Source organism: Eleginops maclovinus, chromosome 17 (assembly GCF_036324505.1).
Source record: "Eleginops maclovinus isolate JMC-PN-2008 ecotype Puerto Natales chromosome 17, JC_Emac_rtc_rv5, whole genome shotgun sequence".
Classification (NCBI taxonomy): Eukaryota; Metazoa; Chordata; class Actinopteri; order Perciformes; family Eleginopidae; genus Eleginops; species Eleginops maclovinus.
Window position 1 is genome coordinate 7432531 of NC_086365.1, and position 18199 is coordinate 7450729.

Consider the following 18199-nt stretch of genomic DNA (forward strand, 5'->3'; position numbering starts at 1 on the left):
TTTACCTTGATTGGATTCCACCTGTGGTGAGTTCAACTGATTAGACATTGTTTGGAAAGGCACACACCTGTTTATATAAAGGCCTCACATCTGACCTGCTGGGCCTAAAGACAGGATTGTGTCAAGGCACAGATCTATAGGAAAGGCTATATGAAAAATGTTATTTCAGAGCACAGTAGCTTCCTAAAGAGTTGTCCATAAGCCAAAACTCAACATGAGGGGGTGAAGGGCCTTGTTAAGGTATGTGACCAAGAAATGAACTTTAACTGAGCTTCAGAGCTCCTTTAGCTTGTTGCTTTATACCCCAGAAAAAAATCTGTCAGGGTATTGAGCTGAGATTGATGAGGTGGGAAATTAATTTAAAGGGCTTTAGTGTAAGGCTAAAACCTAACAAAATGTGAAAAGGTTCAGGTCTTCGTGACTGCAGTGCACACTTAACACCTCCTTGGAATATCATCCTGTAAAGAAGTGATTCCGAACCTGGGGGCACATTTGGTTCAAAATAGCAGGCAAGTGGCATACTGACCATTTTCAAATGCAGAATGAAAATAAATTGATTCAAAACGCTAATTTTGTACATTGAATCTAAATACTATGCCCAGAGTGGACTATAGACTATATAACTTGCCCATGAGCCCCTTTCATTTTGCAATAGTTCCCCTGTGCAAAGCAAGTCAAAATTCCTTGCTCTAAAGGTACATTTTTTGAACATCATACTGGTAAACTCTACAACCTTTGTGATCATCCCAAAACTGAGGTTTTCCTCTTAAGCATGTGCAAATCTTATAAGATATTTTGGCCATATGAAGCCGTAACTCAAGCTGAATCTCTTTGCATCTTGCACTGTGAAACTGAGTGTGTGCTGAATGACAAAAGTGATACTTCCTAAGAGGTGGCGTGGTCTGCCAAAGCAAACACAGCGGGGCGTGGTGCTCCCTGAGGCCGGAGCTGCATGTTCAGCTCTTTGGAGGATGCTCGCAGTGACAGTACCGAGCTCTAACTCGCTCACTGTCAGCATTCTTCTCAACGGATGAATGTTGGACAACAATAAAACCCTGATAAATTATCTCTTTGGCCGGTGCACAGCAGACGGCGGATATCAAAATGTGGAACAGCAGCAGGGAGGTTGGCGAGGTCCCGGCCATCCTGGATGTTATTTCATCCGTCTCTATGACTAATACAGAATCAATTATCTCACCCTAATGGTCCAATTGCAGGCTGCAAGCTTGCAAGATTTAGAGTTCAAATAAATCTGAGAGAAAATGTGTGCAGAGAGTCCTGTCCAGTGGCGAGTAACCAAGCCATCACAAATAAGCCAAAATATAATACGGATGTTTCAGTATCATCCAGTTGTAATTATAATAAAATACAAACCCCAGAATGCCTTAAACATGCTCTGTTTATCCTCTTATATGTGCTAATTTTGGATTACATGGTGACTCAATAAGTGCAATGCAAAGATGTTTTAAGAACCTCAAAGCCACTACGAAAAAAACAATCGTTTTCCCATTGATCAGCGTACACTCAGGATACAGTGCATCTGAGGACACAGATTTTGGACCAAGCTGTGAAACACAATCTCCCCACACTCTTCAACTCCTCATCTTAAGCACACAATTGTCTTTTGAATGACCTTGTGGTGTGTTTTACTACACTCACCAATTTGACTACTTATTCTACTGGTTGTTTTACAGGAAAAGTGGTTGTAAGGCTTCATCAGTCTTCAACCATTAATTTTTTTTTCCAATAAAACACACACGATTTCACGTTTAACTTATGCTACTCGATTTGCCAACTCAGCATTTGTTTCTTCACAAAAACTCTCAAATCTGAAGACTAGCTTCCAGCGTTGGCTTGTGATGAGTGGATCATTACAAATTTACATGTAGCCCTGTGATAGATTTTATTGTTAATGTGAGCCGGGGCCAGATGTAAAAGGAAACAGATACACATTGAGTCCAACAAGTGCACCTTGAGCCTCGTGCCACAACGGGATGTGAGGACTTTGTTAAAAGCTTCTGTGAAAGAAAAAAAAGTGTGAGTCTAAGCCATTGGAGGAGATTCTTCCTCTTTCTCAATTTCAGTCGACAGTGGAAATTCACTGAGGCTTGATTATAGCAGGAGCGAGTGTTGGCTCAGCTGTGTGCTTTAAGAACCCATGATGTCAGAGCCTTATTTTCCTTGGAGGGACTCTCATCAGCTGCATTGTTCCAGGAAACCATGGCCTGTTCTCTGGGCAACAAAAAAAAAAACCTGCCCAAAATGTGGTCCCCTCTGTTTGCACCCGCATCTCTGCTGAATGCAGCACGCTGGCCTCTGGCACAACTCAAGTCTCCTCAGCAGTAACACACAGATATCAGACATCATGCATGGAACACCAGGGCATCACATTTCCCTCTGCTGCGCCACTGTTTTATATTTCCTATCAGAAGACGAGGGTCTGTGATAAAAGGCAGTATGTCAATACAGGCAGAGAAACGTATGCGTTTCCCCTGATCATTATAAAATAATGCTGCTACTGATGTCATAGGTCTCTTGATGCATAAAAGCTGTAGGTGGTGCGAATAAAACACAGCACTGGCAACTGACAGGTGATGCAAGCAGCCAAAAAAAAAACTACCCTGCAGCTTTCTTCAAATTCAAAATTTAAACCATGTACGATGCTGAATCCAATCTGGACCAAATTACCACAGCATACAAACAAGACCAAATATGAATAAGAGACAGCGCAGTCAGTAGTTAAATACACTTTACTGGCACATGTTAAAGATTCTGTGGGCTTTGTTGTGGAAACAAAGATTTAGAAAATAATGTTTCTGGATACCCACCGATTTCACATCTGGTGCTCATAAGATTATTTGACTCTTGGCTTTTTTGCTAATGTTCTTTGTTAAAGAATTATGGTAATGGTTTCTAAGAAAATCCAGACCAGGGAGAAATCACAGTTACCAGATTATGTCCTTCACCACAGCTCAAAGTTCACTGAATCTTCCCAGAGAGTGCAAAGGAAGATGAGCCAAGAGGCTTTGGATTTGGAGGCATTGATTTGTCTGCTGTCCATATCAGTATGTTAATGCAGCCTATATCAGGAGAAATATGGGAAAATGGGAGGAGAGATTATCAGAACGAGAGAAAGAGCGAAAAAAGGTTACAACAACAGAGCATAAAGCTCACAAGTTCAGTTGTGCTTCTCTGGAACGGCCATGCCCCTGTGGAGTCAGTTCAGTTCTTCAGTAGATGTCCTTGCCCTCCAACAATAATACTTACAAAATAAAGGCTGACCGCTCCAAGTAAAATCACTTCAGCTGAGTTCAATAGCTATTATTCATGCCCCGGCTCTCCATCCCCTGTGCTACGGCTCCTGTGATGTTAATAAGGTAAGCCTTTTGAGCCGCGAAAACCTATGTCAACATTAAGGCCCTTTGGTTTCTGCTTGCCTCCGCCTTAATATCGTTAGCTGGTGATGGTGTGGGAGCTTGTCGATCAAACGCTCCCAAGGCTTGATTACAGAGCTGAAGCGTATCAAATTCTTATTTAAATGAATAGTTACACATTTGGGATATATGTTTATTTGCATTCTTGTCGAGAGTTAGATGAGAAGATTGATAACTCTCACATGTAAACTAAATATAAGGCTTCAACCATCACTTATAGTATCTCGAAGCTCTCCAATAAACATATCTTGTTGGTTTAATCTGAACAAAAACAAGTGGTACTTAAAAGGAGAAAAATCCCCCCCCCCCCCCCCCCCATATTTCCACTGGATGGTGCAGCATTGCTTTTTTGGGGGGTTTCCATCAGCTTTATCCAAGCTAATGGAAACCCACCAGTGCAGTTTAGCATGTTAGCATGCTAACTCTGACTCCCAGTTGGCAATTCCTAAAGTGTCCTTTCAAATGTATTTTCTTTTATTGGATTAGTAAGTCATCTTTGGTCTCAGCAGTGGCTAAAGTTTGGAGACTTTCATTCATATGACCTTTGTAGATGATTCATTGTAGGGTCTTTCTAAGCCATTACACAACCACTGATGCCATTCAGAGAAAATGACTTTGTCCTCTCACCTGCTGGGTTCATTTCAGCATGCGGATTCTGATAAAAAAAGCTTGATAATTATTTCCTGCCCTTTGACCTGCTTGAGCCTTCTTGACGCTGCTCTGTGATCTTTTGAAAAGTACAGCCCTCCATGTTTCACCAGCATTATCCATTTGAATTCAACACATCTCTAAAATAGAGCCATTCACCTTCTTCTCCATGAAGGAACACCGATCAATGAAATGACATGACCTTTAATCTTCCTGTGACCTTCGGCTTTTAAGACGGATGCACCTCTGCAGGTGACATGATACTTTCTGACACTTCACAGTTATAATTGTAAGCAAACAACCCTCTCCCTGAAAATATAAGACGCCTGTGAGCCCAGTTTCACCACTCGTCAGGTGAGAGAAGATCAGTCAAAGACGGCAAAACTAAACACTGTAGATACCATGATCTACTCTCTCCTGTACACCCTGGTGCTGTTCTCAGAGCTGAGCAGCCACTATGTCACTGTAGCTATGCCTGCAGCTAAAGTAGAAGACGGAGGATTGGAGCAGGATGGCTTTTTCCTGGAGGACGAACCCCTGACTGAGCCCGCCTTTGTTCCCCCTGCCTACAGACGGAATCTTGTGCTGGACACCAACATGAGGGATGAAGACGGGAGTCCTAAAATCATCATCATCTCTGTAAGTGTCACACTGCATTGCATGATTTCAAGTTTGAGGTTGTTAACAAAATGCTTCGTTCATGCATTAAATACAAACTTTCAAATTTAAGATACACAATTCTAAAAAGTAATCAACTTACAAATGCAACCTGGAAATGTTTAGTATCAGTTTGCAGTTACAAAGCTACCTTTCCAACCTTATCATTTATATTGCTAAGTAATTCCACCAACACAAGTTGGTGTGTTTTAATTCACATACGCTTCAGAAGTTTATCTAGGAAGCAGAATGGCTATATGAGTATTAAGCAATTATCTTTATTAGTTGTTGATAAACCCCTACTAATGCTTCATATGGCATTAAAAACACACAGAACATATAGTTGTGTGGACGTTTGCTTTATGGATGGAGAAGTTATCATTTTTTAATGCCATCGGCATCTTTTCTTGTGGTGTTTGAATGAACCAACCCCTTATAATCTATTATCTCAACTTCAAATCCAGTCTAAATTGACCAGCTAATTGTCATGCTATTGGTTCATTTATTCCAACTAAATGTACTGAATCTAGCTAGTCTCAGTTTGCACCCACTGAACTCCACCAAAACAGTCAAGCATCATAACTATTTATGGTATGAGATTTCTTTCCATATACAACCGCAGTTAATAGTAGTTCAAAACAACAGAGAGCAGATTATCTCCATCCTCCGACTGAACATTTGACCCTTTCAATGGGTTGCCATCCCCATGTCTACTGTTAAGTCAATATTTCATACACTGTTATAAAAAACTTTTACAGCAGCACTGGAAAACCGGTAAAGCTGAGAAAGGTCAAATGATCACAAGCCTATAAAGATTTATTGGAATCACAGTGGGAAGAATGATGATATATCAGTGCTCCCTCAAACACTTGGCTGCGATGTGTTAAGAGTTTATCTGGCGGTTGCATCTCCTGTGTGTCATGAACATGGTGGTTATCTCTGCGGTAATGGGGAACAGGCAGCCATGTTGGAGAGAACAAAGCCATCTGGGTGGAAGAAACGGTCCACTCTGATAAAATAAAAAATGGGGGAACACATTTCTTCCATTTGGGGTTCCTGTGGCTTGGATCAGCTGGTTAAGGCAGATCCAACACCTGTGCTTCCTGCAAGTAAAAAGACCATCTTTAAAAGTTGTTGCTGCAAATGTGATGATCCAGAGTGCATATCCTGCAGTGCAGAAATGTGTGTGGTCTTGAAGTGTCACATGTAATCACTGATCATTGCTTGGTTTCAGGACATGGGGCTGAAAGGACAAAGTATTCGTGGTCTGAACCCGGCCTTTGCCCGCAGCTTTCCTCTGCTCACAGACCGAAGCGTGAGTCGCACTCCCGCTGAACACACTTTGAAAATTGACCGCCGAAACACTGACCTTGACAGTAAGTACCTGCCAAACCCATGATTTTGTATTATTGTGAAGAAAAGATTTAGAAGAGTTGTGCCCTTCATATCTGCTATGTTCAGAAATGTGCATTTTAGGACCCATTTTACATTATCCTTACGGTCATTTGGATATTTTAAATTACAAATATTTGTCCAATTTTAAATGTATTTTTTTTGTATTCCGTTTCGTTAGGTGATAATGGTTGTCTCATTGTTTTAGTTTTTTTCTCATTGCACTTTGTGGAACACATGAAATCAAAATCAAGGTTTAGAAAATATTTTAAAAATGCCATGTTCTAACTTTCTTTTCTTTTTACTTCTAGTTCTGCGATGTATGATAGGAAGAGTGTACCGACCCTGCTGGGAAGCATAAAAGGTCTCCCCCCCCCCCCCCCAACCTGCCTTCTGGCACTGAAAGTGCTGTAAAATTCTTCCTCATGTATTAAACTGAAATACATCCCCTTGTTGAAAATGAGAGCTCACAAACATGTAAAACAAAATAAAAGTTTATTAAAGTGAAAGCCTGCATCTTACACACTTGATTTCGCTGAGGAACAAGTTAAATAAACTGTACAACTAGTGATTAAATATTTCAAGTAGGACTATTCTTGATGAAAGAAAATGTACTGGCCAAGTTAACAATGATCTGCTATCAAACTGATATATTCACATTAAGCCCACCCACATGTTTCATGTTTTATGGGTAAAATGGTGAGGACACCATGAGTAGCATAGGAAATTCATCTCTGACTTTTCAACAAAAAATACAAAGTTTAGCATACAGTCATCTATCTTTCAGCAAGTAAACAAACATTCATTAAAACAACAGTCACCAGATCAACTGAGACTGAAAGTAATGATAAGTTGCAGCCATAATTGGAACATTCACACACTGAAAAACATTTAGCTGCATCATAAAACTATTAAAAATGATTCATTAGACCCTGAAGAAGCTTGTTAGTTTTCCCTGTCCAGCTATCAGCTTCTTCTTACTGAAGACCTTGCTGACATTCTTGCCAGGCATTTTGAGTGAGACACCAGTGAGCTGCTTCTTCTCTGGGGGCTCGTTCTCCGATCCTTCATGTTGGTCCGAATCCACCTGCTTCCTCTTGTTGCCCTTTCCTTGTGCCCGAGTGCCAGTTTTCTTTTTAATGCCCAGGCCTGCAACTCTTTTTTGGGCATTTCCACTTCTTGGCCCGAGAGCAGCCCCCCGCTGCACACTGCTCTGCTCTTTATTCAGGCATTCAGATGTGGACTTGGCTGGAAAGATTGAAAGAAAGCAAAAGCAAGTGTGACAACCTGGTAGAGAAAAAACGAGGAAAATGCTGTGACGAAATTGCTGACGTTAGCCGTTAGTGGAGGCAGGCGGTGTGTTTATTCTGTGGGGCTGAAATTTAACATTTGTCATGCAACTCGATGGAGCGGAGCCTGAATTCCCACGGAACAAAAGACAGAAGGGGAAATGGGCAAAAAGTCTGCGAGTGTGTGTATGTGTGTGCCTTTTACTACAGTTGTGGGTGTGAACCGGTTTTATAGAATGGGGATTCGTTTAATGGGTAATGGTAAGTACCAGTCCCAGGGCCGGGGCTGTGAAAGGTTCAAGGCTGGAGCTGAGAAGGCGTGCCTGGGCCTTCATCCAGCTGTGTGCGTCAGAGGAAACAGAAATCTATCCCAGCAGAAAGGGAACGCTGCACCGCTTGTGTTGACATTTTAAGCTTTTCTCAGCATGTAGTGGAGCACAGAAAGTAACTGTAGGATTTGAGGAGCTTAAGCTTCAGTTTGTACCTTTGGTTTTGTCCTCCACATCAGAGCTGCACTCCTCGTCCACAGGGGGGATGTTTTTGGGTTTGGGTGCCGGGTGCACACAGGTGGGCATCTGGCTGCTGCTGGGGAACTCCAGCACACGGTTGAGTGGCAGTTCTTCATCCTTGTATGTGCATGCAAACTGGGATCGAATGACTCCCTCTTTGGGCTGGATGAACAGAAAGAAACCTGTTAGTCCATCATATATATTGTCACACAGTTGACGATCATTATCAATGACTCAATGCAGCTGGCCCTAATTGTCCCTGATTTCCGGCTTTTATATTGGTGTTTGAAACTAAAAAGCATCCTTGAACACACCGCTTTCTTTAAGTATGTCTAACTGAATTAAAATGGCAGGGGATCCCCAAAGCCCTTGAAAGTCATCCTCCAGGAACCTTGATTATCTGTGCTGAAGTTCATGGCAACCCATAGAAGTTGTAAACAGATTTCACCTTAAAACAGAAATGTTATTGGTAACATGGTTGTTAATCATTTATTTTCTTGTTCTGAAACACAAAAAGTACTCTAAATTACAAGAACAGGTATTTTCAAATAGAGGATGAGGCAAACAAAATAAATAAAAACTTATATATATGCAAGACAAAAATAAAAGGCCACATAAAGGCTGCAACAATGAATAAAAAAATAATAAATTGATTCAGCAAAAATACATATTTTGATAAGCGATCAAACAGTAAAGTCATTTTACAGAAAACGCTGTTTTTAGCCTCTAAATATGGAGTTTCCTGGTTCTTTTTCTTTAGTAATTTGATCAAACTTGGGTGGAAATGTTTTTTGTTTTTTTTCTGAAACTCAAAAATTAATAGATGAATCTATGAAATAATCATTCAAATCTTTTTCAGTTGCCTTACTCACTGATAAAAGGGTTGATGCTTCATAATTTAGCCCAGCCCTACAGCACTTAAAACAGGAACATTCTGTTCCTCCACTCTTATCACAACAACATGTCTGAGGCAGCAGAGCAGCACCTCATTAGAAGCCTCTTTGGATAGCCTAGTTAGTTATAAGAAAGTGAATGATACGGAAGGCTACAATCCTGGCCCTGGGGCACGCAGATCCACAGCTTTACAACCACTGTTTGATCTACGCCTGCTTGGGATTATCACAATCCAAGGATTTCACCCTTCAGGCCACTGGGCCACAGTAGGGAGGAAAAATTTGGAGGGAAAAATACAGTGAATAAAGCTGGGTGGGTCCATAAAGCACAAAGGGATCAAAGCCTTTGAGCTTTTCAAAAGAACTTCTTAACGGAGCACCTAAAACAACAGCTACCGTAGGAACAGGGCACACTTTAATAGAGGAGCTAAAAATGTATGCTGCCCTGGTTGCATGCTAATAAAACATATCTGGAATGTCCCTAAAACAATGGGAGGGGATGGAAGAGTGAACACAGCCAAACTATGACTGACGGATAAAGTCTAATCCAATTACAACAGGTGGGAGCGTAACATGGCACCATGTGGTCATAGAGCCCTCGTTCCTCAGAAGATGTCTGTCCTTGAATAACCTCACCTCGCACACCGACTGACCCCACGCTGGAGACACCTGACCAACACATTCCTGATGTACTTCCAAAGCAGGTGCAAGCAATTTCTCCATCTTTGAGCGTCTTCACACGCAGGTATATGAAGTGAAAACAGGTGCACCATTAATATTATCACCATCAGAGACTGATACCAGATAATGGCATGGATCTTTTCACAAACACCTTGACTGACGTCACAGAGGAACAAAATAAATAGTTATATCTGTGTTTGGATCGTCTGTGGCACAGAGACAACGATTTGGAAAGAATCCAAAAGTAGAAACTAAATCTGTCCATCTCTACATGTGCCAGTTGACGTCAGTGCATGATGAAACCGCTGGAGAAGTCTGGGATAAAGTTGTTCAGCAGACAACAGGAAACAATAACCTTTCAAGTTTCCCCTCGCTAGTCGAATTACGCGACTGATATGGCGTCTTCAAAGTGAAATTGATGCAGAAAGCTTCCGCTCACCGAGTTCAGGAAGCGGTGAGCTGCCCAGGGACCATTACAGCGCACTCAAACAGGAAGGCGGCCAGATTGTGGGGAGCTAAAATGACATCTGCTAGCGCAATCAAATAAAGGAGCCATTTCACAAAATGTGTTTAGCATACATGTTCAATAGGAGTTCATAGTGGAGCTGCTTTATTTCAAAAAGACCAGTCCTACCTTCAAATCTAAAGCAGGTTTGTCAGTGTTTTTTGGGTGACTCAGCAATTGTAGAGTGTATACAGTGGTGGAAATAAGAAGGTTGATTTAAATCCCTTAAAAAGCAATAGACTGATTCAGTATTGTACCTTTATAACATTGGGGGACATCACTTAAGCCTGGTGCCTACACTACCCATAATGCAAAGCATATCTGACAGATTGTTTGGACATTAAGGTGTGTTATGATAGTATCCGCTTACATACAACTCTTTTCACATACCCAGAACTGCATAGAGACTTTAATGTGTAAAACTTGTTTCTCCTTTAAAAACAGGACGAAACAAGATAATACTCTTTTGTAGAAAAACTGTAATTATCACAAACCCAGTATATTTATATTATGCCATTTTCTCTACAGATTTTTGCTAATGTTACACATTTACTAAAGGCATCAGTTTTTTAATTAAAGTATCGACCTTTTCGTGGAGTATTATAAAGTAAAGTAGCATAAAATAACATAAAAACAGAATTACTTGTATAGCGGTACCTTAAAATGGTAACTAGTTAAATGTTACTTTAACCATTAAACTGTTTGAGAAGAGTTCCAAGTTCTAATTCAATTCTGATTAAATAGATCTCTTTGCTTTACTCCGATTTAATTGCTCAAAATGTCGGCACACTGTTTTTGCAACCAAGGCTGCATAATCATAGTGACAGATTCTCTCACGCTGACCTCAAAAAATATCAATGAACAAAAACAGAACAGCTGAGCTTACAGCCAGGAAGGAAGAAGGAGGTATTGATATCAGATATACAGTGTGTTAGATTGTGCAGTGTAAGCAAATTGACCAGAGCCGGAACAGGATAACTTATCATCATCAGGACTGGTTAATGGTTTGAATCCCCCACGAATAAGTCGTTTTATGCCATGGATTTAAACGGCACCCTCAAACCAACACTAAGAGCTAAAACACAGCTGTGCAAACGGGAACGGTGGAAGTCAGTTAAGATGTGAGCTTCAGCTAAGAAAATAAATAATATAATACCAGGGAGAAATTACAGGATGTAAAGACATTATTTTCAATGTTTGGACATCTGATTCAATTTGTAGTAACTGATGGTTTGGATTTGGGGCTCTTGGATGAAGGGGCCCATGTTACCTTGGGCTTGAGAAGGTCTAGCCGGCTCTGGACTCTGTTCTTAAGAGGTTCTGGAGAGCTTCCAGTTGACACTTCAGGGGATCTGAAGGGTAAAGACAGGAGCTTTATGAGTTAGAAAAAAAAGATAACATGGTCCCAAAAACTGTTCTCTCTTTAAATAATCATATTTCCAACATGTTAAAATATTCCTTCGCTTCAGACGGAGATGATTTCCAACAAATTGGATATCAGCCATTCAATGTCATTCACCTCCAACATAATGTAGCCCCGTACCAACCACAGTGGCTATTCATATTATTATTTTTATTTCAGATGTTTGACCAGAGAAATTGTTCCAGTGTGGTGTGGGAGGATTTTCCTCCATATGGTTTCAGTGGAGCGTTGTACAGTCAGTCTCATGTTGGTCTGATGGCTGTTTCAGGGGCTTTCCCACTCTGAGTGACTCCTGTGGTAGTATAAATAGTCTAATCCAATTTAAAGCCATCTGTTTTTTTCCTAGTAAAATAATAACTGAATTTATCATTGAAGACCTATTGAAATTCACCATCTAAGGTGTACAGACGGTATAAGGATGCTTAGATAAAATGTATGTAGGACAGTGCTCTCAGAATGCAGAGGAGCTGCGCAAGTGAGGAATCGGAAGACAATGCCCAATGTGGGAACAACCATAACCAAAAAAAAATGCTCCTATTCAAAAATACAAAGGGCATGTCAGTGAAATCTCAGTTTCCACTGCATGCGTCTGTGCCAACCTGAACAAGTTGAGGATGCAGGTCCCCTCTGCTTCACTAAGGACGGGCTGGTCCTCAGACAGCAGGTCCGCCTTGTTCTGAGACGGGGGAGTCAGGGCCTCTTCATCCAACAGAGCCAGCAGCACCTTCACAGTGTCCCGACCACCGTACGCAGTGCAGTGATTGACTGTGTGCGCCTTTGGCTGAAGAGGAAGAACAACACAACCACAATCAGTACACTGTTGGAGAAGATGAAGTGGGTTTTGTATAATTGTATGGAATCCAAAAAAGGCAAAACTGCGAGCAGAGGTTATGCATTACCCTGGCAGGGCTGATCCCTGTCCCGCTTCCCTTAGCAATCTCTTTCTGGATCTGATATAGCTGGCAAATCCTCTCCTTCAGCTCCTTTGTCGTCTCCTCAGCCGCAGCATACACTGCATCTCCACTGCTGCGTCCCTTCACCAGCACCGCCCTGATGGCAGCCACCAGCCTGGCTCCACAGACACTGAAAATAAAAACAATGACAGTCAAAATATGCAGGGAGAGCCGTATTGGTTTGCAAGTCCAGACAAAAACCTACCTTTGTTTTGAAAAGAAATAGATTCCTCTGCAGTACACACATACAGGTTTTCATCTGGATGGAATTAATAGTGTTCAAGAGTTCAGCCAGTATTTGCCAACATGAATAACTCTCTCCTAAAACTGAAAGCATAGAAGAGCCAGGCCTCTGAATGCCTTAAAAAGATATACTGCAGCTTCACTTCCAATTAATCCGACACTGACTTAAAGATTTCAGAGTAATTGTTTCAGTGGTAACATCCAGTAACTCTTTTTTCCTCTGTGACTGTGCTTTGCCAATGTTAACAGTTACAGTATGAAGCCGAAAATGTACTTCAAATCCCTGTTAAAGTCACACTGGGCACGGTGACTGCGCTCTGCGATAGACTGTCAGCAGACAAACTCCAGGATTTTCCTCTTTATAGGTTTTAGAGATTTTCGCCCATGCTCGCACACGGTGAGCGCTGCATGTCCAAAAATCATAGAAACATATCACTTCTTTACTTTTCTAACAGGCACGTGCCCTAAAGCATGCTAGAAGATTTACGTTTTGGAACAGTTACAAAATAACAAGGCACAAACATCCACCATTTCTGTGTATTTTTTCAGAAATTCCAGAATGAGGTAGTGACATAACTGGTAGAACAGTGAAAATCTCACCTGCATTGAGCATTCTAGGCATAGATAATCCCAAAATATACTTGAAAATCTATATCTAAAATCAGTTGAATTTCATTTAGGTGTTTTTTTTCTTCCAAATCGGGCATTGCGTACATTTCTGTTTAGTATTGTCATTATCTGTTTAACCTGTCAAATCTGTCCTGTAATCCTGTCGATGTTTAAAAAAATAAAATAATGCAGGGGGAAAAAGTATGCTAGAAGAGTTTGTAGTTAGGTGTAGAGGCGGTGGTCCCACCCTGACCCAGCTCTGATGTGAGTGAGCGGGGCTCAGTAACAGAATCATTTGGGAAAACAGATGTTCAGTGAACAAGGGGCCCTGAACTCTCCATAGAAGGTGTTTGTATGAGGAAATACAGTACTCCACTGAGAGCGTAAAGGCACTGCCTGTTGAAAGACACATGTTGGCCGAGTTCATCCGTGCCTCATCAGCCTGCATGAACTGAAAACCCTCAGAAGAGCAGCGTGAGTTGAATCCACTGCTACACAAACATCACAATGTGTTGAAGCTAATGTGGCTACTGGGGCTGCTACAAAGGGTGCCTTTAACAGATTCACCTCGAATGCTCAAGCCTCACATGACTAAACAACAGAATCACTCCTGATAACCGCTTTTGTTGTGGTGCCAAATGCTTTGACATCGAAATATAATCTGTAATGGTGTGGAGAGTGATCTGTGGAGCTCCTTCTGAAATGAATTATCCTCAAACCTTGAGCTCTAAACGGGGAAAAAGTTATTTAACAGAGACCGGCTTTGATGTGGAAAAGATGAACATGCTTTAGCAATCCAAAGGGTTATCATGAGAGGCTTAGATGGAAGTCATTACAGGGATTTGCAAGAAATAATAAAGGGCTGAACAGATGGATTTAATGACCACAGGTGTGATTCACGTGCAAAAGTGTCATCCAGACTGTAAATACTCCTACTGTTAGTAGCAGCAGAGAACCCCACATAGCAGAATGTAATTCAATTCAAAATAATTTTATTGGCCAACCTGCTAGGAAATATAATTTAACCTGTACTTGAATTGCAGAAAGAAGTAAGCAATTCAAAGAACATTCCTCTTGAGCTGCTGCCAGATACCAAAACATGCTCAACTTTTCTTGGACTCTCAGTATTCCCCTAATCAGGTGAGGGTGATTTCTCTGGAAATGGAATACGTGTATATTAGATTATTAGAATCCAATAAAAGTAACGACAGCATTTTGTAACAATACATTAATTAAAATGATGTGATGATTTTTTTGTGCAGGTTTAAGATCAGCCAATATTGAATTGGTGACCCTGTCTTTAGTTCAGTTAGACTCAATCCCATATACACTCTTCTGCTGCTCGAAATACTCACAAGTGCAACAGATGTACATTATTCAGCGACTGAAAATAGTCCCCAGTTTGAGTAGATTTAGCTAGATTGCCCAAGTGTTTTAACAAATCATGGAAAACTCGTTGGACTTATGATCGGGGACCACTGTCAGAGACTCCAGGAGCTTATTGTCAGGCCAAGGAATAGCCACATAACCACTTGTCAAACAGCCAAATGACGTTTTTACATTTTTGTTCTTGGACGTAACGAAGAAACATTATTTAACGTATTATTAAAAAGAGCTTTGAAGGTGCTGGTAGGTGGAATTTTAATTGCCGTTGGACAGAGCCAGGCTTTTTTGAATATTTGATTTAATTAAAAGATTGAAAACCACTGAAGATTATAAACCACAATACAGTCATTTGTTTGAAATTCTGAGCATCCGAGTGGACCACAGACAAGAAGATTGAACGACTCTAAGCGTCTTCACGGTCTCTTGTTGAAGCATGAGGATCAGTTCACCAGAAATAACCCAATGAGTTTTCCTAGAACTTTCCATGCCCTGTGGCGATCCAGAGTTGCTGCCTAATCTGGTCTGGATCTAAAACAAGATACTTTAAAACACTGTAGAACCACAGATAAATAGAATAAAGAATATTGTTTTGGTACTGAATGGGAAACATCTCTGCTTTCCAACATTACCAGCCAATTTCTGTCACAAGGAGGGAGTCATTTCTTCGAAAGCATCAGAAAGACAGGGAGCTACTGGACGTGGATTAGGCATATTGTGTACCTTGGGTCGGGTATCTCCCCGAGTAATTCTCCCAGGTTGTCTAAAAACTCAACAAAGTCAGACAGGCCTTTGACATGTTTCCTCAGTGGGTCAGACTCAGCTGGAGCGTAGCCTCTGCCTCCGAGCTGGATGGCCCTCACAAAAGATGTCACAGCCTACAAAAACGTGAAAAAGACCCAAATGTTCAGCCAGAGAGAATTACTCCAATTTAAGCGTCATGACTTTGGTTTCAAGTGAAGTAAAGTGTGAATACATCATTGCTAAACCTGCTGAGTGTGGGTGTTTCTTACCAAGAAGAGAGAGGTGCTGTTGTTTTGTGCAGCATGCTTGACGTCGGTAAATGCCTGACGTCCGAGAGCACGACTAGGGACGTCAAGGGTCAGCGCCAAGGCGATGTCATTCTTGACGTTCACAAGCAAATTCAGATAGGAGCAGAAAACTCTTCTCACTGCAATTTTCACCTATTGATAATGAAGATAGAAAGCATCGTTCCCATTTTTAGTTAGAAAACTCAATCATAAAATAAAATATCTTTAAATCTGGCTCTGCTGCCTTAAGAGAGCCATGCTAGCTGTTTAGCCTATTACCAGTCTTGGAAAAGAGGCTAAACTATAGTATTTTCGAATATCTATCGAAGACCAGTCCAGTTTGTTTTCATAAACTACCTACAATGGATATTAGCTTTACCGCAACTAATAAAAACTGGTAAAACCACTAAACACAGCAGCTGACAGCCCGTATTAAACTCCAAAAATGACATCACTTGAGTTAGTGTGCAGCAGAAAGCCTCCTCTTAAAACTCATAAATTCACAAGTGACAGAAGAAATGGAGCTAAGACACTGTTACAGAAGCTCTTGTCCAGCCTGGCATTGTGTTGCTTTAAACATCTGCAGGATAATTGAATTCACATTGCGCTGATAAATCTAAGTGATATGATATAGAGTCCCTGTCAATAACAGCATGATGTCTTCCAAGCAGAAATGTAGTACTCGGAAAGTACATGGACATTGGAGAGAAAGCATTTGATTTTATTGAAAAAAAAACGTTGTATGAGGGTAGAGGGCAGAGTGAAAAGTAGTGTTTTGTATAAGTTGCACCTTTTATGAGTGTGTGAAAGCAGGACTGGGCCTACCTGTGAGCAGCAGGGTCTGATTTTACTAGACGGTGTTGACGGGACTGCAGAGTCTGGAAACTCCAAGACCTCCTTGTTGCTCGATAAGAACTCAAACAGCTGAACCTTTACAAAAGAATTTAAAAAAGTAATTAGAAAGATAAATTGATCTACTCAGTAGCTAATGTGATCATCCAAAGTTATCATCAGTTTGATTTCCACTCACCGGGCTCAAAGGCTCCTCTGGGTCCGAGTCCACTAATCTCATCTGTTTGTACAGGGAGAGGATATCAATCAGGTCCACAGTGTTGGAGCGCTTCAGGAAGGATTCATATGCCTCCAGGATGAGATCATAGTTCTCCATGCGTGCAGAGTTGGGGGGTGGCAGGTGAAGTTTGTCTAACAATAAGTGTTTCCAGGCCATCAGGACATCACTCAGGGCCACTTTGAACTCTCGGCCGTGCTGTCACAGGAAGAGAGAAAACAGTGAAAGCAGCAACCATAATTACTGACGGCCTGGATCCAATCAGTTCAAAGCAGAAGGGCCTTTTCACATCGTCCAAAAATGGGTCATCAGCCGGAAACCTGTGGTAATGCCATCAGTTTTAGATGTGATGACAGTTCGCCTGATGGTTCAATTGAATCATGCCATGATGATGATGATATGTGAGCTGGGCTCCTACATCATTGCTTTAGGGCCAGATAACTTACAGCAAGAATACATGGGAATACCGACTGTGTTTTATTCCTCGAACATTTAAAATGTCATTTAATTTCATGGTTCACATCTCTATGAAAAGGTGGTGTAAGCCTCACAGAAAAACAAAGAGACCCTTCTCATTCCTAAAGCTGAATTAGTCCATAGAAGATTATCAGTAGCCACAGTACAAAAAGGGATGGGTTCATCCTGTGTATGGTTTTTGCACTTGCACTATTTGATATAACATGATTTAGTGCTCTTGAATAATGCTGACCTTTTGTATTCCTGGTCCGTCCTCACATGATCATATTTACATTTTAGACTATTTTAATGTTAGCGAGTAAATTGTTTGTCCGCATGTTTGTACTTTCTAGCCACACATTTCTCATTAAGGAATAAGGCCTTTAAGCAAAAATTAAATTAGAAAGATTTTGTTTTATATAAAGCAATGAACTCTGTTACCTGCTTGTTAACTTCTGCCATTGCCAGCTGCAGTATCATCAGCATGCCATCAGCTCCATGAATGGTGGTCCTCTCAGAGTGTAAAACGCTTTGGCACTCTCTCCTGAACACTTTAACCATCACCTTCAGACGCCCCCCTAGGGACTCCATTTTCTCCTTAAACAACAGTGAAGGAAAATATTCATCAAAGCGTGCCTAATAAACTATGGAACAAATATAGTGAATTGTGAAATATTGTTACTCTACTTCCTCTCATACAGAGTTGAATGTACTCACTTTTAATTGAAAGGAAAACCTACAGATTCGTTGGCCTCGATAGCATCATTGTATCGATGTAACTCAACTTACAATATATTTCTAAATCAAAATCAAAATGAGTATTTATGCCAGCTCCCATAAAATGCGCAAATATAAACGAGAGTATCATATGTTTATGGCTTTAAAACATGAAATACAATGTCGATTAAAGGGTGCAAACCTCTGATATTGTAGATTTCTCCGAGAACAGACGGCCGCAACAACAAGCAGTGTTTCGAATTTTTAAACTGCCGATGACGTTTTATACCTCTTGACCAATCAGCTT

At 41.0% G+C, this 18199-nt stretch overlaps 2 protein-coding genes across 3 annotated transcripts; one reads left to right on the forward strand and one right to left on the reverse strand.

The window, feature by feature from the left end:
- Positions 1-4415: 4415 nt before the first annotated feature.
- Positions 4416-6652, forward strand: pmch (pro-melanin-concentrating hormone). The gene is made up of 3 exons (XM_063906007.1): positions 4416-4721; positions 5974-6115; positions 6443-6652. Exons 1-3 carry the CDS (start codon positions 4485-4487, stop codon positions 6490-6492), a joined length of 429 nt encoding a protein of 142 aa, XP_063762077.1. The 5' UTR covers positions 4416-4484; the 3' UTR covers positions 6493-6652.
- parpbp (PARP1 binding protein) lies at positions 6610-18161 on the reverse strand. 2 transcript variants are annotated; one of them, XM_063906005.1, is made up of 11 exons: positions 18095-18161; positions 17617-17772; positions 16681-16917; positions 16476-16580; positions 15633-15803; positions 15343-15497; positions 12331-12514; positions 12031-12212; positions 11279-11360; positions 7905-8091; positions 6610-7379 (listed from the first exon to the last, which is right to left on the reverse strand). In XM_063906005.1, exons 2-11 carry the CDS (start codon positions 17764-17766, stop codon positions 7057-7059), a joined length of 1776 nt encoding a protein of 591 aa, XP_063762075.1. In that variant the 5' UTR covers positions 17767-17772; positions 18095-18161; the 3' UTR covers positions 6610-7056. The 2 variants fall into 2 exon arrangements, with proteins under 2 accessions (XP_063762075.1, XP_063762074.1); XM_063906004.1 differs by having other exon boundaries at positions 17893-18144.
- Positions 18162-18199: the final 38 nt, after the last annotated feature.

Bases quoted from the DNA above. Each gene is read 5' to 3' on its own strand.
- pmch (XM_063906007.1), top strand. From the start codon at position 4,485: ATGATCTACTCTCTCCTGTACACCCTGGTGCTGTTCTCAGAGCTGAGC. The intron at 4,722-5,973 runs GTAAGTGTCACA...GCTTGGTTTCAG, and splicing joins CTAAAATCATCATCATCTCT to GACATGGGGCTGAAAGGACA. The intron at 6,116-6,442 runs GTAAGTACCTGC...TTTTACTTCTAG, and splicing joins CCGAAACACTGACCTTGACA to TTCTGCGATGTATGATAGGA.
- parpbp (XM_063906005.1), bottom strand. From the start codon at position 17,766: ATGGAGTCCCTAGGGGGGCGTCTGAAGGTGATGGTTAAAGTGTTCAGG. The intron at 12,213-12,330 runs GTAATGCATAAC...CTTCCTCTTCAG, and splicing joins CAGGGATCAGCCCTGCCAGG to CCAAAGGCGCACACAGTCAA. The intron at 8,092-11,278 runs GTAACATGGGCC...CTGTTCATCCAG, and splicing joins TAGACCTTCTCAAGCCCAAG to CCCAAAGAGGGAGTCATTCG.